Source organism: Sciurus carolinensis, chromosome 8, assembly GCF_902686445.1.
Source record: "Sciurus carolinensis chromosome 8, mSciCar1.2, whole genome shotgun sequence".
Taxonomy (NCBI): Eukaryota; Metazoa; Chordata; class Mammalia; order Rodentia; family Sciuridae; genus Sciurus; species Sciurus carolinensis.
In genome coordinates, this window is record NC_062220.1 from 106,914,493 (window position 1) to 106,937,710 (window position 23,218).

At 41.1% G+C, this 23,218-nt stretch overlaps 1 protein-coding gene across 1 annotated transcript; it reads left to right on the forward strand.

Moving 5' to 3' along the window:
* Window positions 1-7,218: 7,218 nt before the first annotated feature.
* LOC124991386 (uncharacterized) lies at window positions 7,219-21,864 on the forward strand. The gene is made up of 5 exons (XM_047562149.1): window positions 7,219-7,396; window positions 16,408-17,888; window positions 18,423-20,783; window positions 20,847-21,310; window positions 21,684-21,864. The coding sequence occupies exons 1-5, from the start codon at window positions 7,219-7,221 to the stop codon at window positions 21,787-21,789; spliced, it is 4,590 nt and encodes a 1,529-aa protein (XP_047418105.1). The 3' UTR covers window positions 21,790-21,864.
* Window positions 21,865-23,218: the final 1,354 nt, after the last annotated feature.

Sequence of the window (23,218 nt, forward strand, 5' to 3'; positions counted from 1 at the left end):
AAAAAGTTCATCTCAACATTCGTTATACATAAATATACTTAAAACTATTAGATTCTATCCTGGGACCTGTTCCACCTTCATGCTCACTCCACAACCATTTTCATCTCTCTGTCCACTTGTGTTGGTCTTCAGAGTTCCCTTTAGCCTCGTTCTCTACTTCACTTGAACCTTTTCCAAATATTAACTATCACAGAATATTTTTCACGTGCCAGACCTCCACCTGTCTATGCACCTAATTTAAAGGCTGCTTAGGATCCAGTCAAGGATTCACTTCTTTGCATTTACACATTCCAGTCAGTATTTCATGAGAGCTCAATATCCAGCTTCCACAGTGCTTCTAGAACATAGCAGATGGAGATAAAATAAATATACACTTCCTGGATGGTGTAAGTTTTGCCCCTTAGCTATTCCATACTTCTCAGTAAGTAGAAGAAGAGTGAGCTAGGAGCACATGAATAAAATATGAATAAGCAAACAAAGTTATGCTCTGTTATGAAAACATTTAATTTTATTTATTTAGGAAAAACATTATCACTCTAAATGAAACTCTCTATGGAAAATTGATAGATGCTTATTGTATTACTGTTACAAAACTTTTAAAAGCAAGATCACTCATTTCTTGGAGATAATTTCATTTTACCACATCTTCATATAAAATTAAATTTTCTTGAAATAGTTAATAAATGGTGTTGAGGAGCTGTTAATGATTGAGTGCAAATATTTATTTGCATGTAATATTTTATTTTAAGAATTACAGTAAAATAATAGTGAAAGTGAAATATCATCATGCTTAGGAAAAACACATCTTAAATTTTAAAATTAGTACTTAATCTATTTTGAACTTTTTTATAATCTTGCTTATGCTTCTATAGCAATAAATAAATTAATAAATAAAAGGGGAGGAAGCAGAATAAAGATATCAAATTTAAAAAGTTAAATTATTTTTAAAGTCTAAGAAAACTTCAAGAGCTCTGATTTTTAGATGAAGTACTATATACACATAAAATTCAAGTAAGAGACAAAGCAAATCTAAAGGGACAGAAAACAGAGTAGCGTTCTCCTGGGAGTGGAGGTAATTGGCTGCAGTCATGCAGGAAGAAAGTTTTGGGATTGAGGAAGACATTCTAAAACTGTTGTGGTCATAGATGAACAACTCATGACCAGTTACTGAAATGACTGAATTCTACAAACAGGTGAATATCGTGGTATAACTTATATGTCAATAAACCAGTTTAAATTCAATAGCAATTTAATAAAATTATTCAAACATCAGTTCTTACGTATAAAAAACCTTGGAAATCATCATTTTCATCATTACAATCAGGTTGAGGATATAGCTGAGTTCAGTGGTAGAGCATTTGCCTGATTTGTGAAAGGTTCTGGAATGAATCCTCAGCACAGCAAAAAATAAATAAATAAATAAACCTTCAAATGGTAATAATGGAAGGCAGGGCAAAGTGAACATTAGTGATTTTTCTTAAACTTACCAGATTTGCATGTTAGTACCAAGATCTGTAGAGTCAGGCAGCCTAGAAAAATTTAACTGTCATCGACTCACCATGACTAGAAGATAATAAAGGTGAAAACCAGTAGAAACATTTAATCAGCAATTTGTGATCATGACAAATAACTGGAAGATGGGTATGAAATAATCTGAAAGTGAAACACTAGAGGATATCATATTAAGGGGTCATGTTATCACTGGCTTTTCCTTTTGGAAATGATCCAAAAATATCTACTTGTGGTTTTGGCAGGATGAAGAGAGTAGTGGCCACTGGAAATATGCCCAGAGTCTTGTTCATAACAGAGGTTGATTTTACAAAGGAAAGAACTCTGCCAGAACTTTGTCTTGGGTAGGTTCTCCCCCTTAAGGTTCAAGATTAAAAGGAAGAGATTGGAAACTTGCAGTATGGGTGGTAGGAGAGAGTAGTTAAAGGACAAACTGTATGGTAACCCACCATTATCCTTACAGAACATGTTATAAGATCCTCTGTGGATGCCTGAAACTATGGATGGCCCTGAACTTAATATATACTGTGTTTTTTCATGTACACATATACTTGATAGTTCACTTTACACGTTAGTTACAGTAAGAGATAGTCATAACTAATAAACACAGAACAATTATAACTACATATTATAATAAAATTACCAGCATCACTATTCTTTTGCTTTGGAGCCATTACTTTGTACCATAAGTGTTATTTGAACACAAGCACTACAAGACCTCTGCAGTTTATCTGATAACCAAGAAGGTGACTAGGGGATGATGGGATAGAATTATTTACAGTGTGGTAAATGCCAGGATGGTGCACATCCTGTATGGGACAGTGAAGGTCAGCTCAATAGTTCATCGCATTACTCAGAACAAGCAATTCAAAACCTGTGAACTGTTTATTTCTGGAATTTTCTATGTAATATGTTCAGGCTGAGATTGACTGCAGGTAACTGAAACTACAGAAAGTAAAACTACAGGTAAGGAGAGAGGACTTTGCCACTTTAGATGTGCTCGCTAAAGTCACATCCCAAGACACAGCTTACTGTGAGACTTAAACCCTAATCAGAAGATTATAAAATGCCTCCTTTCCTATACAGCCTACCACCACACTGTGCCTTATTACTTCACCGGCAAGATCCAGCTTAATGAGAGTGGATTACACCTGCAGGAACTGAAAGACACTGCCTCTCTGAGGATGACTACACAGTAAGCCCAAAGACCAGATGGGAGAAATTAAACCAGGACACCAGAGAAGTTTGAGGACTCTGGTGCCTACAGCTTCAACAAACAAATGAACTCCAACTCCCAGCCCAATTATTATACATCGTGACACTAAAAACTGTGATATTTGTTTTTTCCTCAGCGGATCCATACTTTAGGCCAATAGGAACTTTTGAAGAAATCTTTCTGCCCTTGGAGGAAGAGGAGTAGCACAGATTCAGAGGAACCTCAATTCTGAGCCTGATTTTAAGATCTTTAAACTTCCCATAGATCAAATTGCTTATCATACCGTAAATGCATCATATTAGAAATATCCTTCTGGGTGCCCAACAGCTGATTAATAACAAAGAGGGGACATAATAGAGGAAATTCTTGAAGGTGCAATGCCTCCAAAATTTCCAAAATTAATGACAGTCAAGAAACCACATATTAACAAAACTGAAAAATAAAGCATGATACATTTTTTTGTTTCTGCTGCCAAAAACAAAACAAAATTTAAAAAAATAGGTAGACCATACTGGAAACTGCAGAAAACCAGACAATATGATAATCTTGAAAGTACCAGGAGTCAGGATGGGGGAAAACTTCAAAGAATAACTGAATAAGAATGACAAAGAACTCAGAATTTATGAATGAAAAAAAGAGAATGAAATGAAGTTTTAAGGTTTCAAAAGAGAAAAATCACTGTTAGGGTTTGGATATGAGATGTTCCCCATAAGTTCCTGTGTTAAATAAGGTGGTGAAATGATTAACTATAGCCTAATCAGTGAATTAATCCATTTGAAAGGTTAATCATTGGAAAGGTCTACTATACTTGGTGGTAACTTGGTGGTAACCAGGTGAGGCATGACCTTAGGCACTATGCCCTATGCCCCTGTCTCATTCCCCCCCCTACTTCTAGACCACGATGAGCTGAGTAGTTTTTCCTCTGCCATGTCCTTCCACCATGATGTTCTGCTTTATCTCAGACCCAGAACAGTGGAGTCAGCTGACCGTACACTGAACTACTGGAGACATGAACCCAATTTTTTTCTATTTGAAATTGATCTTGTCAAATGTTTTCATCACAGTGATAGAAGTTGGTCAATACAGATTTTTATATCAGGAATGTTTCTAGAGAAACTGAATTGTAAGCATAAATTTTCTTATTTGGTTTTGTAGTTTCTGAAGTTTACTCTCTAAATGAAATAGGTCTAAATTTGCTAGTCTCCCTGCTGGTAGTATGGAGAGCACTGATAATCCATGGAACGAACTGTTTAAAGACATAGGAAAAGTAAATGTATCTGATGATCCTGATTTGCCACTTGTGAGAGGCAAGGAGTTTTGTGGCTCTAACATGATACATTTGAACATTTCTGGAAATTTAAATAATATGTAATGTTTGCTGGTTGCTTCTGGCTTCACTGGGCAAAACAATAAAGAAAGATGAACTCAAAGATTCATTTTCTCAGCTCCAGATGCACATAACCAATCTGAAATCTTCTCAGTGTTCTCTGAAGGAGAATCTTCTCCCCTGTAGGCACAGGGCTGAGACTGCCAAAATCCAAACACAAATCCTTATCCTGTAATTGGCTGAATTATGATGCAAGTTTAACTCTCGGCCTAGAAGGGTCCCTGCAGTTAAAGTGAGGGCACTACTTGGAAATGAATTCTCTAAACTGGGATGGAGATGTGTGGGAGGTCCCTGAAAAGGCTGGGGACATTGAATTCCTTCATTATGATGAGTTTATCTTGGCAGAGGATGTGGCTTCCTCAACCCTAACATCAGCAACCCTAACATCACCATCTGTGGTATTGGCTTCTCCACCTTTCCCTGAGGGAACTAATCTGCATTGCCTGCAGCAACACTGATGACTTTCCATGATGCAGTTTCTGAGGATGACAATGCAGGTATTCCATAGGACACACCCTGGCCACCCACTTTTGCCTGTAGGCCTATAACTGGATGCAAGTCTAAGCAGGTCCTTAGAGGTGAAGTACACAGTGTGACCCACAAGCAGGTGAGCTGTACTCCAAAGGAACTACTTGAGTCTTCCAATTCATACAAGCGGAGTTCTGAGGGACATGCATGGACATGGATTCTAAGGGTGATGGTAGAAGGAACATAAAGTTAGACCCAGGCTGAATTTATTGACATAAGATTCTGAATTTAATAGAGTAATTTATGGTATTAGAAAAAAGGGTACTAATCATGTGTTGGGTTGGTAGCCTGAAATATGTGTCAAAAGACTGAAGCTAGAATTAAGGACAGGCAGTTAGTGTAGAATAGGAACTCTGGTCAAATAGAGGAATGGAGGCCATCAGAGTCTGGGAAGTTGGAGACTGCCCCTAGGAGATTGGAATGTCAGTGTCACCAGAGCCCTTTGATCACCAAGGTTACCTGCTGAACTACCCTTCCCAAAATGCTGCAGGTAGGGAATTGCTAATTAATGTGCCCTGGGCCCCAACCTGAATCTCCATCCCCCAACCCCATCTGCTGCTCACCTTTTTTTTTTCATGTCACCAGCAACTCCTGGGCCTAGTCAGGTAAGGCAGGAAGGAGAAAGATAAGGGGGGGCGGGGTCGGAGAACAGAACAAAGAAGACCCTAATCTATAAAAGGGTGCACTCATTTCTTGGAATTCTAGAACATCAACCATGACCCCCTTCTCCCTCTCCAGAGAAGTCTGTATTATCACCTTTAAATAAAAGTTGCTTAATATGCCTTGGCGTGCTTCTCTAATGTTCAAACTTCAACATTTAAGGAAGCAGAATTTATCACGATAAACTGGCAGTATCAAGATGATCTACAGGTGAATAAACTGAAATGCCTGACATACCTTGGTTTTCTGTTGATGAAGGGATTTAGAGATTGAGAAAGATTGGAATGCTGGAGAGGATTTGTCATGTATGACCTTCTCCATCCTAGGAGGCCTCAGAAGATATACCTTCAAAAATACCTCAAGAAACATACTAATGGTGGGTGAAGACCTTATGATAGAGACTACAGTTACTCAACTGAGAAACTTAAAAGTGATATGTATAATTGAATCCTGGACTGGCAGGAGCCAAATGGCTTTTGCAATCAGACCTGGTTGTGAAATGAAATTATAAAAAGGCACAACCATGGAAATGAAAAAAATTACCCGATTTGTGTACAATGAATCAAAATACAGTCTGTGAAAAAAAAGAAAAAAAAATGTAATGGTAAGAAACATGCTTGAGGAAAGAGTCAGTTCACCTCCCTCTCTCAGCCTTTCTTTAGGAAGCCTAATTAACCCTCATTTCTTCCCTTTTGGGTTGTAAATAATTGCCCTAGGAGTCTAACTACTCCTTCTTGATATGTAAATCCCCCTATGCCAGGCTTTGGAGGATGCTAGTGAAGAGCCATTTCTTCTTATCTATTTCTGTAAGTATGCTCTATGTTAGAGACTGCACAAGGCCTTCAGCCTTGTAAATTAGGATTATTTTTTTTTAATAGATGAAAAGAGTTCCAATGATAAGATAGGTCTAAGTGAACTCAAAATAAGCTACAAATGTTGTAAGAAACTGTGAATCAGGACTCAGAATTTGGAGTTTGTTCTCCTCTGGACCCACTGTCATAAAACAAAGTTTGGAGCCCTCCTTTAAGGTGCTACTTGCTATTTCTCCATCAGTCTGTTTCCCACAACAGCTACACTCAACCTCCGAAGGCAAGGTGGTCATATGATAATGGGCATCAAACAAGAAGCAATAAACAGAATATTCTGAACCATGTAGATTTGTGGCATTAGCTAATTAACTACAATGTTTCTAGAAATCAAATAGAAAACCCACCAAATTCTTACTCAATTTATATAAGCAGAAATATTTCAGGGCAAATGTACTAAAGTCTGACTTAATTCATAACATCAGAGAATCATGGCCCCTCAACCAATTCCCAAATGTGAGTCTGTTTATAGACCCAGAACACTTTGAATGACATGAACTTCAGATCCCCTTGAGAAAGAATCTTGGTATAGAACTAAACTGTTTTATTGTTAATTCGTCCCCATCCTTTTTCCCAAAGGAGCCTTTTTCCAGAATAACTGACCTTTTTCCAGAATAACTGTGCACTGGGGAAAGGCAATGATCAGAGTTTTGGTGGATTATTAGATGTTGGCTCTGAATTGACAGTGATTCTGAGAGAACCAAAATGTCATTTTGGTCCTCCAGTCAAAGTAGAGGATTATGGAGATAAGTTGCTCAATGGAGTTTTGACCATCTCCTACTCACAGTGGGTCTACCGCATACCAGAACTCATTCTATGGTTATTTCCCCAGTCCCAGAATACATAATTGGGATACATACATCAGCACTTGGCAGAACCCACACATAGTTTTCTAACCCATTAAGTGAAGGCAACTAACTATAGGGTAAGAAAGGCCAAGTGGAAGTCATTAGAGTTGCCTCTACCTGGGAAAATAGTTAAAAAACAAATTTGTTTATTCCAGGAGGAATCTCAGAAATTAGTGCCACCATCAAGGATTTGAAGAATTTAGGATGGTTGTTCCCAATACACCTCCATGTAACTCTCCTGTGCAGAAGACAGATGGATTTTGGAAAATGACAGATGATTATCATAAGCTTAATCAGGTGGTGACTCCTACTGTAACTGCTAGATCAGATGGGGTTTCTTTCCTTGAGCACATTAACACATTTTCTGGTATCTGGTATGCAGGTACTGATCTGTCAATTTCTTTGTTTTTTTCTCCATACCTATTCAGAAGCCCACCAGAAGCAATTTGCAAGGCTGGCAATACACCTTCACTGTCCTTCCTCAGGGGTATATCAATTCTCCATACTGGTGTCATCAGTTAGTTTGCAGAGACCTTGATTACCTTTCTCTTCCACAAGGTATAACATTGGTTCATTACATGGATGACATTATGCTAAATGGAACAACTGAGCAAGAGACAGAAGTCACTCTGGACTTCCTTGGCAAAGCATTTTGTGTGTCAGAAAATGGGAAGTAAATCCCACTAAAATTCAAGGACCTTCTACTACAGTAAAATCACCAAAATTCCAGTGGTATGGGGCCTATCCTATTATCCATTGTAAGGTAAAGAATAAGTTGTTGCATCTGGGCCCTCTTATAAGCAAGAAAGATGCATGACGTCTGGTGGGCTTATTTGGACTTTGAAGACAGCACATTCCTCATTTGGGACCATTAATCCAGTCTATCTACATAGTGACTAAAAAGGCTGCAGATTTTTTTTTTATAGTTAATTAACTACTTTTTAAATTTTTTTTTATTTTACAGACAGCATTTTTAGAATTTTTGTTTTAATTTGAATTCTAATTTTTATTATAAATGGAGTTGAGCAGATTTTTGATTTGGGTTTTTTTTAATGGACAATTTAGTTTACGAGATGTACACACTGATACTTTTCATACATGTCAAAAAAACAAGGGGTTAATTGATGGACTGGATTCCTTCTTTTTTTAATTTTTTTTTTTTTTTACAGACTGCATTTTGATTCATTGTACACAAATGGGGTACATCACTTCGTTTCTATAGTTGTGCACAATGTAGAATCATACCATTCCTGTCATCACACATATACACAGGATAATGATGTCTGTCTCAGTACACAATTTTTCATGCCCCCCCCACATTTCTCTCGATGTAATCTGAAGTTCCTCCATTTTTCTTTCACCCCAACGCCCCACCCCCATTATATATCATCTTCCACTTATCAGGGAAAACTTTCAGCCTTTGGTTTTTGGGGATTGCTTTATTTCACTTAGCATGATATTCTCCAATTCCATCCATTTATCTGCAAATGTCATAATTTTATTCTTCTTTATGGCCAAATAATATTCCACTGTGTATATATACCACAGTTTCTTTATCCATTCATCTGTTGAAGGGCATCTAGGTTGATTCCATAATCTAGTTATTGTGAATTGATCTGCTATAAACATTGACGTGACTGTATAACTAGCATGCAATTTTTTAACTCCTTTGGGTATAAACCAAGGAGTGAGAATAATGGGTCGAAAGATGGATCCATTCCAAGTCTTCTGAGGAATCTCCATACTGCCCTGCAGAGTGGCAGCACCAATTTGCAACTCCACCAGCAATGTAAAAATGTGCCTTCTTCCCCACATCCACACCAACACCTATTTTTGTTTGTGTTCTTGATAATAGCCATTCCAATTGGAGTAAGATGAAATCTTAGAGTTGTTTTAATTTACATTTCTCTAATTACTAGACATGTTGAACACTTTATCATATATTTATTAATCACCCATATATCTTCTGTATAGTGTCTGTCCAGTTCCTTGGCCCATTTATTGATTGGGTTCTTTATATTTTTGGTGTAATGTTTTGTAAGTTCTTTATAAATTTTGGAAATTAGTGCTCTATCTGAAGTGCTAGTGGAAAAGATTTTCTCCCACTCTGTTGGCTTTCTTTTCACATTATTGATTGTATCCTTTGATGAGAAAAAACTTTTTAGTTTGAATCCATCCCATTTATTGATTCTTGCTTTGATTTCTTGTGCTTTGAGAGTCTTGTGAAGGAAGTCTGATCCTAAGCCAACATAATGAAGATTCAGCCTACTTTGTCTTCTATTTGGTGCAGAGTCTCTGGTCCTAAGTCCTTGATCCATTTTCTGTTGAATTTTGTGCAGGGTGAGAGACAGAGGTTTAATTTCATTTTACTGCATAGGGATATTCAGTTTTCCCAGCAACATTTGTTGAACAGCCTATCTTTTCTCCAATTTATGTTTTTGGCTCCTTTGTCTAGTGTGAGGTAACTGTACTTATGTGGATCTGTCTCTGTGTCTTCTATTCTGTACCATGGGTCTACAGGTCTATTTTGGTATCAATACCATGTATAGTGCTTTTGGTAGAATGGCCATTTTGACAATATTAATTCTGCCTATCCTAGAACATGGGAGATCTTTCCATCTTCTAAGGTTTTCTTCAATTTCTTTCTTTAGCATTCTGTAGTTTTCATTGTAGAGGTCTTTTACCTCTTTCATTAGATTGATTCCCAAATATTCTATTTTTTTTTTTTTTTTTGAGGCTATTATGAATGGAGAGGTTTTCCTAATTTCACTTTCCGAGGATTCATCACTTATGAATAGAAATGCATTAGATTTTCGTGAATTGATTTTATATGCTGCTACTTTGCTGAATTCATTTGTTACTTCTAGAAGTTTTCTAGTGGAGATTTTTGGATCCTCTAAATACAGAATCATGTCATTGGCAAATATTGACGGCTTGAACTCTTCTTTTCCTATTCATATTCCTTTAATTTCTTTGGTCTTTCTTATTGTTGTGGCTAGTGTTTCAAGGATGGTGTTGAATAGAAATGGTGAAAGAGGGCATCCCTGCCTTGTTCCAGTTTTTAGGAGAGGGAATGCTTTCAGTTTTTCTCCATTTAGAATGATGTTGTCTATGGGTTTAGCATAGATAGCCTTTACAATGTTGAGTTATGTTCCCATTATTCCTATTTTTTCTAGTGTTTTAAGCATGAAGGGGCACTGTATTTTATCAAATGCTTTCTCAACATTATTGGGATAATCATATGATTCTTAACTTTAAGTCTATTGATGTGATGAATTACATTTATTGATTTCTGGATGTTGAACCAAACTTGCATCCTTGGATAAACCCCACTTGATCATGGTGCACTATCTTTTTAATATGTTTTTGCATGTGAGCAAATATACTTTCTCAACAGCTCATGAATCCTTCTCCCAAATAGACTATATGCTATGCCATAAAGAAGTCATTAGTAAATACAAAAAAATAGACTACCCTGTATTCTATCAGACCATAATGGAATGCAATAAGAAATCAATGATAAAATAAAAAACAAAACTACTCCTACACGTGGAGACTAAATAATATGCCATCAAATGACACAATGATAACAGAAGATATCAGGGAGGAAATAAAAAAAATTCTTAGAGCTGAACAAGAACAATGACACATCAAAATCTCTGGGACACTCTGAAAGCAGTACTAAGAAGTAAGTTCATTGCATTGAGCTCATACATTAAAAAAATAGAAAGTCGACAACTAAATGACCTAACATTGTATCTCAAAGCCCTAGAAAAAGAATAGATCAACACCAAAAATAGTAGAAGACAGGAAATAATTAAAATCAGAGCTGAAATCAGTGAATTGAAACAGTTCAAAATATCAACAAAACAAAAAGTTGGTTCTTTGAAAAAGTAAACAAAGTAGATAAACCCTTATCCACACTAACAAAGAGGAGGAGAGAGAAAACTCAAATTACTAAAATTTGTGATGGAAAAGGAAACATCATGATGGACAACATTGAAATACATAACATAATTAGAAACTTCTTTGAAAATCTATACTCCAATAAAATAGAAAATCTCAAAGACACTGACAAATTTTTAGACACATATGATCCTCCCAAACTGAATCAGGAAGACGTATGCAATTTAAACAGATCAATTTCAAGCACTGAAATAGAAGAAGCCATCAAAAGCCTACCAACCAAGAAAAGCCCAGGACCACATGGATTCTCAGTCAAATTCTACAAGACCTTTAAAGAAGAACTAATACCAATACTATTCAAAGTTTTCCAGTAAATAAAGGGAGGGAACCCTTCCAATCTCATTCTATGAAGCTAGTATCACTCTGATACCAAAACCAGACAAAGATGCATCAAGTAAAGAAAACTTTAGACCAATATCCCTGATGAACTTAGATGCAAAAATCCTTAACAAAATACAGACTGCACTTTGATTCATTGTACACAAATGGAGTATATCTTTTCATTTCTGTGGTTGTCCACGATGTAGATTCATATCATTCTTGTAATCATACATGTACATAGGGTAATGATGTCTGTCTCATTCCACCATTTTTCATACCACCCCTCCCTCTCATTTCCTTCTACATGATCTAAAGTTCCTCAGAGACTCAGAACAACATAAAGCATAGCAATATATCCTGTCTGCTGTGCAGGCTTCTCTTCATCTTGGGTCATATGATCCAACAGACACAATGATATATAAAGTGTCAGTGGAAAATATGCATGCTATCTTGAGCCTTTGACAAGCCTCCATAGGTGAATCACAGAGGAGGCTGCCAGGTTTTGGATCAATGTCCTATCATCATCTGCAGAGAACCATTCTTACTTTGAGAAATGGCTCTTTGTCTCTTACTGGGACTTAGTGAAAACTGAATGATTGACCATGAACCACCTAATTACCATGTGACCTGAGCTTCTCAACATGAACTGGGAATTATCTGATTTAAGCCATAAAGTCGGATGTGCACAACATCAATTCATCATTAAATAAAAGTGATATATATGTGATCAGCTTCTGGTGGGTTCTGAAGGCACAGGCATATTACATGAAGAAGTGATCCAAATACACATGGTGTCTATTCCTACTATAATGCCTTCTGCCATATAGCATAAACCTTAAGGCTTCATGTGGGTATACTCCATGATCAGTTGACAGGAAGAGAAGAGTAGGGTCTGATTTATAATGACTCTACAAGATATACAGGCATAACCCAAAAGTGGACAAGCACAGCACCATTTGAAATCCCTTTCTGGGACATCCCTGAAGGACAATGATGAGGAGAATTCTTCACAGTGAAAGTGCACTTTCAACAGTGCACATAGTTGTGACTTTTTTGTGGAAGGAAAAATGGCCAGGTGTACAAGTGTAAATCAATTCATGGGCTTATAGCCAATGGTTTGGCTATGTTATCAGGGTACTGGAAAAAACATGATTAGAAAATTGGTGGCAAAGACATGGGGGTAAAAAGTATGTGGATAGACCTCTTCAAATGGGTAAAGGATATGAAGATATTTGCATCCTCATGTAAATGCTCACCAAATGTTAACCTCTATTGAGGAGGACTTTAATAATCAAGTGGATAGGATGTCTGTGGGTAACAGTCAACATCTTGCCACATCCACCCCTGTCATTGCCCAATGGGCTTATAAACAAAGTGGCAATGGTGGCAAGGATATAGCGTTATACATGGGCTCAGCAATATGAACTTCCACCCACCAAGGCTGATGGCTACAGCCACTGCTGAGTGCCCAATCTACCAGCAGCAAAGACCAACATTAAGTCCTCAATATGACATCATTCCCCTAGGTGAACAGCCAGTAGCAGATAGCAGGCTGATTATATTGGACCACTTCCATCATGGAAAGAGCAGCACTTCATTCTTACTGGAATAGACACATTCTTGGTATGGTTTTTCTTTCCCTGCATATGATGTTTCTGTCAAAATTACAATCTGTAGACTTACAGAATGCCATGGTATTCCATGTAGCATTGCTTCTGACCAAGGAACTCACTTCACAGTCAAAGAAGTGAAGTTTGAAGCTCATGCCTATAAAATCCACTGCTTTTACATATTTCTCATCATTCTGAACCAGTGGACTTCATAGAACAGTGGAATGATCTTTTGGAAACAGTTTCAGTTCCAGCTAGATGGCAATACATTACAAGTGGGGTAGTGTTCTCCAGAAGGCTGTATATGCTCTGAATCAGCAACCACTATATGGTACTGTGTTTACTACAGCTAGGATTCAGAGGTCTGTAAACCAAGGGATCATAACAGTAAGAGTAACACTCATCATCAACCCTAGTGGCTTACTAGAAAAACTTTTGCTTCCTGTCCCCACCTTATTCTCTGCTGCTCTAGAAGTCTTAGTTCCAGAAGGGAAAAAGCTCTACCAGGAGGCACAACATTGATTCTTCTGAACTGGAAGATAAGACTTTCCCTTGGCCATTTTGGTCTCCTCGTGACTCTGAATCAACTGACTAAGAAGGGAGTTATGGTGTTGGAAGGAGTTATTGATCCAGATTACCAAGGAGAAATTGGACTTTTGGGTAAATGGAAGTCAGTAACAGTATTCCTGAAGTTTAGTAGATTCCTTGGGGCATATCTTAGCATTACCAGCACTTTTTATTAAGACCGATAGGATACTACAAAAAAAAAAAAAAAAAAAAAAAAAAAAAATTCCAGTTAGTGAAGCTGTGGACAAAAAGACAGTCAATATAGATAATAAATAATTGGGTCCTACCATGAAGGAGGGGGCTGGTTAGAAAGGAAAGGAAATTAAATGCTGCCCTTTCCTCCTCCTCCTTTGCAAGACCTTCCCCCTCTTGCTAAGTAACCTGCCTCAGGGATTGTTTCTCCCTGCAGGGAGTTGTAAGAGTTGTTAATTGAGGTCCCCTGGGCTGTTACCTTACTTCCTGGATCACTCCACCATTTGACCCTCACCTTTGGGCCCATCCCCTGGCCACTGGTCATAAAAGAGGATGGGGAGAGAAAAGAGACAAGATAAAGGGAGAAGAGAGCAGGATAACAAAGAAAATCTAAAATGTATAAAAGAGGCAGGACACTCCCAGTTCTTTGAATAACAACTCTGGGTCCCCTTCTCTGCAGAGAAGTCTGCTTCTATTCTTTAAATAAAACTTGCTTTCTATGCTTGCCTGTGTTTCTCACTGTTCTATCTTCAACATTTGGAAAAACTGAACTCCTCATCACCAATATCATCAGGATGACAAATATTTCATACCCATCAGGAATGAAGGTTTGGGTCACCCTTCTAGGTAAAGAACCAAGACCTGCTGAGATGATTGATTAACACACAGGAAATAGAGAATGGAGAGTAGACTAAGGCTGTTATAAATGACAGGTATGGCCATGGGACCAGTTATGGAAATGAAGATTGTAATACTCATATGTATTTATTTTGTATATGTTAATATGTTTATAGATATACATATTATGCACATTGTATTATAAGTAGATGTTTGTTTCCTCTCCTATTCCTTAATCATGTAACATAGTATTGATTGACTTCATATCAGTACTTTCAGTGATGCTAAATCTACAATACAGTTTTTAAGTTGTGGGATGTGTAACTTGAAAAAAAACTTTGCCTCTTATTCTGGGGAAGAAGTTTGTGCATTTCCAGCCATATGAAAGATAGTTATACCATGTTAGGTTATATTATCACCCTGTTATTGTATTTATTTCAAGATTAAGTCTGATTTTAAAGATAGATGTTTGGGTGTCAAGTTGACAAAGGTTTAACTTGTGAAAATTAATCTAGGTTGCAAACTTAATTGGATTGAGAGATGACTTTGTGCATGTCAATGAGGATGTTTTCAGAGATGATTGACATGTAGAATAGCAAAAGGAGGGGAATCCAATCCTGAATGTGGGTGGCAAACGGTCTGATGGTCTGGGAGCCTGGATAGAATAAAAAGGTGGAACAAGGAGGTGCCATTTTTCTTGGGTAAATACTTGGCTTGTTGCTCCAATTGCCTTTGGCAGATGTCAGCTCCTTCACTCTCCCAAAGGAGACTCTGACCAGAAATTCTCCAAAATGTTTCCATAACCAGGCAGCATCATTGCTCCCTCTTCTTCTGTTGCTCCAGCTCCTTGGACTGAGTAACTACTAATTCCTCCATTTCTTCAATCTGCAGATACCATTGTGGGACTATCCAGATTCTGTTCCTCTTTATAGAATCATATTCTATAAGCTCACCTACTGTATTTTATTTTTGTAACCATATATATAACAGAATCTGTTGGTTCTGTTCCTCTAGAGAACCTTGACTAATATAATCAATAACCTGAAATTTTGTATCCACAATTATGCTTCAAAAACTGACGTTATTTATCAACAACAAATTTGTCCATTAAGAAACGATGAGAGAATTCCTTTAGGCATAAGGGAAATGATACAGGTCAGAAACTAAGAAACATAAAGGTGGAGTAAATTCAGATAAAATTGTCTATTTAGATGAAACTGAAAGATAGAGACACCGGCTTCCCCAAATTGCCCACAGCCCTGCTCTTCCGCACCTGTTTAAACACAAGCTTTCCCAAACTGCCCACAGCCCCGGTTGTAAAAATGGTAAAGAATGTATAAACACAGACCTCTCTCGTCTTATCTGTGAAGGCCAGGGGAGCTGACCTGAGAACAAACTTTGCTAACGATAACCCTCCTCCCGGAGGTCAGAGCAACTCAGAACTTAAGATAACTTGCTTTACAATTGTATATGTTAGCTATTTAGGAAGAACACTGTATAACTGCTTGCCTTTTATTATATAAACCCTGCTAACGAAGGCTGGGGGGCCTCTCTTAGCGTCACTGGTTAAGGACGCAGAGGACCAAGCTCGAGCTTGCTAATAAATGACTCTTTGCTGCTTGCATTGATCGTGGTCTCTGGTGGTCTTTGCGGGGTCCCGAGCCTTCGGGCACAACATATGGGGGCTCGCCCGGGATACCCCAAACCCACCTAGACACCTGATCATAGAGTCATTCAGCCGGTGAGTAAGGCATTGCCGTGTGTTTTCTGGTCTGGATTGCCTGCAGGTTCTGGTTCTGGGCTGGCACAGTCCTGGCGGACGCGCTATAGGACCCCAGCAGGGTCTCGGGAGACGTCCCCTCGACCCGTCGGGCGACTTTGTCGCATTTTGGTGACTCTGGCATCTGGGCAGCTGTGCTGCATTTGGGCGACTTTGTCGCATTTGAGTAACTCTTTGTCCCATTTGGGTGTTGTATTGTGCCTGGGCAACTCTTTGAGATCGGAAATTGTTTTTGTTGGCTAGCCAATTTTTGATTTAGCGCGCTACGTGTCTGTCTGTTTGTGTTTTGTACTGTGTGGTCTTTACTCTTGCCTTCTATCAAGTTCTTCATTGTGTTAGTCTGTTACAATTCACCACCGTTCCTCACTCCCAGCTCCTCTTCCAGCGCTCCTGTGGCGGCGGCGGCAGCAGCGGTGGCGGCTCGGGGCGGGCGCCAGCCACATCCCCTGGCCACATCCCCCGGCAGCGGCGGCGGCTGCGCACTGTTCCTCACTCTCAAACTTCTCATCTCCAATCTGGAGGAAGACGGGTCTATAGGTCTCCTGATAGAAAGGAGCAATACTAATCAATGGTCAAATTCATTTCATCCTTTTGGAATTATACAGGAAACAGGTTTTCAACCGGATAGACGACCAGCGGCAGCTCTCTGCTGTGACGACATTTCCAATCCACATCGGCGTCGTCTGGCTCGGTTTCTTTTTTACCTAACCCTTACATCTCTTCTCCTCTCAATAGTTGGATATTTAATTGTTATAGAGATGGGCCAAACTCAAAGTACCCCTTTGACTATCATGGTCAGCCATTTTGAGGAGGTTCAAGCCAGAGCACGTAATTTGTCAGTTGAAATCAGTAAAAGAAAACTTGTAACTTTTTGCAAGTCAGATTGGCCCACCTTCCAAGTGGGATGGCCCCCAGAGGGAACCTTCCACCTCCCAACTATCCAAAAGGTCAAAGATAAAATCTTCCAATCAGGAAAAATTGGCCACCCAGATCAAATTCCCTACATTTTAACCTGGGAAAACTTGGTAGATAATAACCCTCCAACCTGGCTTTCTCCCTTCCTACCACCGCCGCCCTCCCCCACAACTAAGATGCTTGCCCTAAAGAAGTTAGATTCGTCAGAAAAGCCCACAGCTCCCCACCCTATTCTCCCGGAGGATGATCCAGACCCCCTTCTTGTTAATCCTCCCCCTTATATGCAAGCCCCTATTCCTCCTCAGGACCCAGGACCGGAGGCTACAGAAGAGAGAGAAGCGGCTACGTCCGAAAACGAGGAAGAAAGAACTGGCTCGGGAGGGCTGGCAAGGCGAACGCGGAGCCGAGCTCAGCGGGCAGCCGGCCCCTCCCGACCAGAAGCTCCAGATTCCACGGTCGCTCTGCCGCTCCGAGAAACTGGGCCGCCAGACAATGCTGGCAACCCCCGGCTTCAATATTGGCCCTTCTCTACAAGCGATTTATATAATTGGAAAAATCAAAATGCTAAATTTTCCGACAATCCTAAAGACTTGATTTCCCTTTTAGATAGTGTCATGTTTACACATCAGCCTACTTGGGATGACTGTCAGCAGCTACTCCGGATTTTGTTCACAACCGAGGAACGTGAAAGAATCCAGATGGAAGCCAGAAAGTTGGTCCCAGGAGACGATGGACAACCCACTGTAAACCCTGATTTAATTAATGCTTCTTTCCCCTTGTCCAGGCCTCCGCAAGATGAATGGAACTACAATACGGCTGAAGGTAAGGAGAGACTCCGGGTTTATCGCCAGACTCTAATGGGGGGTCTCCGAGCAGCAGCTCGCAAACCCACTAATTTGGCCAAGGTGTATTCAGTCATGCAAGAAAAACAGGAATCACCTTCAGCTTATTTAGAAAGATTGATGGAAGCATTTAGACAGTATACTCCTATGAATCCAGAGTCCCCAGAGAATCAGGCAGCAGTAGTAATGAGCTTTGTTAACCAGGCAGCACCGGACATAAGGCGTAAGCTACAAAGAATAGAGGATTTGGAAGGGAAAAGTATTCAAGACTTAATGAGAATAGCCCAGCGGGTATTCAATAACAGAGATGCACCAGAGGAAAAGCAGCTTAGGGCTACTAGGGAGATGACCAAAGCATTAGCAGTAGCAGTGCAGGGAGGGAGAGCAGAAAAAGAAGGAAACAGACTCCCGAGTAATCGACCACCACTTGGGAACTCCAGAGTGCATGATCTGGGTCAGAATCAGTGCGCCTACTGTAAGGAGGAAGGCCATTGGGCTAGAGATTGCCCTAAAAAGAGGAACCATAGAACCAGAGATGGTAAATGGACAACTAGGAGACCATCAGTCCTGGTCACCCGAGATGAAATGCATGATTAGGGGCGACGGGGTTCGGAACCCCTCCCCGAACCTAGGGTAACTCTGAAAGTGGAGGGGACTCCAGTGCAGTTTTTGGTGGATACAGGAGCTCAATATTCAGCCTTGACTGACCCTCAAGGAAAGATATCAACAAGCACCTCATGGGTGCAAGGGGCTACAGGGATTAAAAAGTGCCCTTGGACAACCAAAAGAACAGTAGACTTGGGAACGGGAAAAGTGTCTCACTCGTTCTTAGTCATACCTGACAGCCCCTATCCCTTGTTGGGAAGAGATTTATTAACCAAAATCGGGGCTCAAATTAATTTTCACCCTGAAGGTGCCCAAGTAACCGATGGGCAAGGAAAATTGCTACCTATGCTAACTCTTACTTTGGAGGAGGAATATCGGTTACACCAGCAGCCGCGATCCCCTGATAAAAACATTGAAGACTGGGTAAGGCGGTTTCCAGATGCCTGGGCAGAGACTGGGGGAATTGGGTTGGCTAAACATCGGCCCGCCCTCTATATAGAAATAAAACCAGGAGCTAACCCCGTTAGGGTTAAACAATACTCCATGCCCAGGGAAGCTCAAATAGGAATAACCCCCCATATCCGGCGACTGCTGAACCAAGGAGTACTACGTCCTTGCCGATCGGCATGGAACACCCCCCTGCTTCCAATACGGAAGCCTAACTCAAACGAGTACCGCCCAGTTCAGGACTTAAGAGAAGTAAACAAAAGGGTGGCAGACATACACCCTACTGTGCCTAATCCGTACACACTTCTGAGTGCGCTTCCCCCTTACAGACAATGGTATACGGTGCTGGATTTAAAAGATGCCTTTTTCAGCCTGCCTCTAGCTCCAAAGAGCCAAGAGCTATTTGCCTTTGAATGGACAGACATTGATGAGGGTATAAATGGACAACTTACCTGGACGAGATTGCCGCAAGGATTCAAAAATTCTCCCACCTTGTTTGACGAAGCTCTACATGAGGACTTGGGTGAGTTCAGGCAAAATCATCCCAACCTAACTTTGTTACAATATGTAGATGATCTCCTTATAGCTGCTGAAAACTGGGATGAATGCATCCAAGGGACAGAAGATTTACTCCAGACACTGGGCACCTTGGGATATCGGGCGTCAGCAAAGAAAGCTCAAATCTGCAGACCTGAGGTAACATACTTGGGCTATCTCCTAAGGGAAGGCAAACGATGGTTGACACAAGCCCGCAAAGAGACTGTTCTAAGAATCCCAAAGCCCCAGTCCCCACGTCAAGTAAGGGAATTCCTCGGATCGGCTGGCTTCTGTCGACTCTGGATCCCAGGGTTTGCGGAATTAGCCAAACCACTGTATGAGGCCACAAAAGACAAGCAGCCTTTTAATTGGACAATAGAAGCAGATACAGCATTCCAACAAATCAAGGATGCCCTCTTGTCAGCCCCAGCTCTGGGGCTTCCCGATGTCGTTAAACCATTCTTCCTCTATATAGATGAAAGTAAAGGGATCGCAAAAGGAGTTTTGACTCAATACCTAGGCCCCTGGAGGAGACCAATAGCATACTTGTCAAAAAAACTGGATCCAGTGGCTGCGGGCTGGCCCCCATGCCTACGTATGATTGCAGCCACAGCCCTAATGGTAAAAGATGCTGATAAATTGACAATGGGACAAGAATTACATGTGGTCACTCCACATGCTATTGAGGGAATCCTGAAACAACCTCCAGATCGATGGCTCAGTAATGCTCGGCTCACACATTATCAGGGCTTATTACTTAACCCTCTCAGGATTATTTTTCAGGCACCCTCAGCACTCAACCCTGCTACACTGCTTCCTGACCCTGACCTGGACACACCCATACATGACTGCTCGGAAATCCTAGCCCAGGTTCATGGGCTCAGAGAAGACCTGCAAGATTATCCGCTGCTTGATGCAGATGCAGTATGGTTCACGGATGGGAGCAGCTTTCTACATCAGGGTCAAAGGTATGCGGGTGCAGCAGTAGTGACTGAGACAGAGGTGATTTGGGCTGAGCCCCTACCAATAGGCACCTCTGCCCAGAAGGCAGAACTGATAGCCATGACTAAGGCCCTAATGATGGGAAAAGACAAAAAATTGACTGTATACACGGACAGTCGTTATGCCTTTGCAACTGCCCATATTCATGGGGCTATTTACAGAGAAAGGGGAATGCTAACTGCAGAGGGGAAATCTATTAAAAACAAGGAAGAAATTGTGTCCCTGATAGACGCCCTCTGGTTACCCAAGAAATTGGCTATCGTACATTGCCCTGGGCATCAAAAACCATCTGATCCAGTATCCAGGGGCAACTGCTTAGCAGACAAGGTGGCACGTGAAATAGCCCTCCAGAGAGACTTGATCACGGTTGCTCAACTCCCAGACTCTGGCCCACGAACCCTCCCAAAAGACCCAACCTACACGGAAGAGGACTTATCATGGATTCGCCAGCAACCACTAGCCCAATGCTCAGATGGATGGTGGAAAGACTCTGAAAACCGGATAATACTTCCAGAGCTGATGGGGCAGAAAGTGTTGTGCAGGCTCCACCAGACCACCCACATGGGGACAAGAAAATTACAGGACTTGATGCTGCAAGCAGGAATTAAAATTAAAGGTGTACAAAATAAGATAGAACAGATCGTCAAAAGTTGCAGGGTTTGTAAGTTAACAAATGCAGGATATAGCAAAGGGGAATCCGGAAATAGATTAAGGGGGGATAGGCCAGGGGCATATTGGGAAGTTGATTTCACTGAAGTAAAACCTGGAAGGTATGGGTATAAATATCTATTAGTTTTTGTAGATACTTTTTCAGGATGGGTTGAAGCATTCCCCACCAAGCGGGAAACGGCGCAGATAGTGGCTAAAAAGATTTTAGAGGACCTCCTGCCAAGGTATGGATTTCCCGTGATGATAGGGTCTGACAACGGGCCAGCGTTTACTTCACAGGTAAGTCAGGGACTGGCTTCAGTACTTGGGGCAAATTGGAAACTGCATTGTGCTTATCGACCCCAAAGCTCAGGACAGGTAGAGAGAATGAACAGAACTTTAAAAGAGACCTTAACCAAATTAACCCTGGAGACTGGCGGTAACTGGGTGGCTCTCCTTCCCTATGCCCTATATCGGGTGCGTAATTCTCCCTATAAGATGGGACTCACCCCTTATGAAATCATGTTTGGGACCCCGCCTCCAATACTCCCTGATCTGACTAAGCGGCTTTTAACAGAAGAAACTGTGGATGATTTTGAACTTTTATCTTCCCTCCAGGCCCTGCAGAGGGCCCACAGAGAAGTCTGGCCTAAGCTCAAAAGTCTGTACGAGTCAGGCCCGCCTCCTGTTCCTCACAACTTCCACCCGGGTGATTGGGTCCTAGTGAAGCGACACCGACAGAGTAACTTGGAGCCGCGGTGGAAGGGCCCCTACATGGTCATTTTGACTACACCCACCGCCCTCAAAGTCGGCGGCATCGCCTCCTGGATTCATCACACCCATGCCAAGTTGACTGAACCCCTTTCTGACATCGTGCTTCCTGCCCTAGACGACTCTGCCTGGAGAGTGGACAGGTCTAAGGACAACCCACTGAAGATCAAGCTTTGCCGCCGCAGACCGTGACTATGTTCTTGCTTTTACTTTGTTCTTTCATTCTTGCCACAACCATAGCTGTGGCTCCAGTTTTTGGAGCCACCAACTTGAGCCCATATCAGCCTTATGAAATCACCTGGGAAGTAACTAACCCAGCGGCAAAGGTTCCCAGCTTGACTGTGACTGAATACCACCCTTTATGGACGTGGTGGCCTGAACTGCAAGTAGACCTTTGTACCTTAGCAAATGGGGCTTTTTCAGTGCGAACAGGTACTATTAGTGTTAATGAAGAATTACATCTAAGTAAGCGGGCCCTTACAGATACAGTTAGTGGGAGAACAAGAAAATTTAACTGTGCTTATACCCGCGGGAGGGAGGAACTTCAGCGTCTCCCCTTCTATGTGTGTCCTGGTTATTCTCACCAGAAAGAATGTGGAGGGGAAGAATCTTATTTCTGTGCTAAGTGGGGATGTGAAACTACAGGGCAGGCTTATTGGATAAAAGCCTCTCGTGACTTAATTGAAGTCAAGCGAGGGAAAAAACCAGATTCATGTAACAATAGGTGTAACCCCCTCTCCATCACCTTCACCGATAAGGGAAAGCGGGACAAACAATGGATAAAAACCCGATCATGGGGGTTACGCCTCTATGCTGAGGGACCTGATTTGGGGGTAGTGTTCACTGTTCGAATGATTATAAAGGTTTTCACCCAGCCATTAGGGCCTAACCCCATTTTACACCTTCCAGTCCAAAGAGTCCCGGTTATCCCCCCCACCCAAGGTCCAAAAATTAGTAAATTAGTTACTAGCCTCCCAAATACCCCACAACCGACCACCCACTCCTTAAGTGCCCCCTACGTAAGAACTAAACAACCCCATGAACAGTCGATTGTGGATCCAATTCAAACGGAAGCTCATCCCCTTCTGAGCCTTTTGTCTTGGTCCTTCCTGGTGCTCAATGCCACCTATCCTAATTTGACCAGGTCCTGCTGGCTCTGCTACGACACTGTCCCCCCATATTATGAGGGAGTAGCAGTGCAAGCACATGTTACTATCTCCACCAAGCTCCAGGATTGCCGCTGGCGATCTACACAGTCCCTAACCCTAGAACAAGTGTCAGGGCAAGGGCTCTGTTTAGGAGCAGTGCCCCATGCCAGCCGGTCCCTCTGTCGTTTGACATGGAAAATCCAACCGGAGGAAGAAAACTCTTTTATAATCCCC

Excerpts from the sequence above, each read along its gene's own strand:
- LOC124991386 (XM_047562149.1), top strand. The coding sequence starts at position 7,219 with ATGGTTGTTCCCAATACACCTCCATGTAACTCTCCTGTGCAGAAGACA. Across the intron at positions 7,397-16,407 it reads TTCTGGTATCTGGTATGCAG|TCTGTTACAATTCACCACCG; the intron begins GTACTGATCTGT and ends TCATTGTGTTAG. Across the intron at positions 21,311-21,683 it reads TTAGAGGACCTCCTGCCAAG|GCCCTGCAGAGGGCCCACAG; the intron begins GTATGGATTTCC and ends TCTTCCCTCCAG.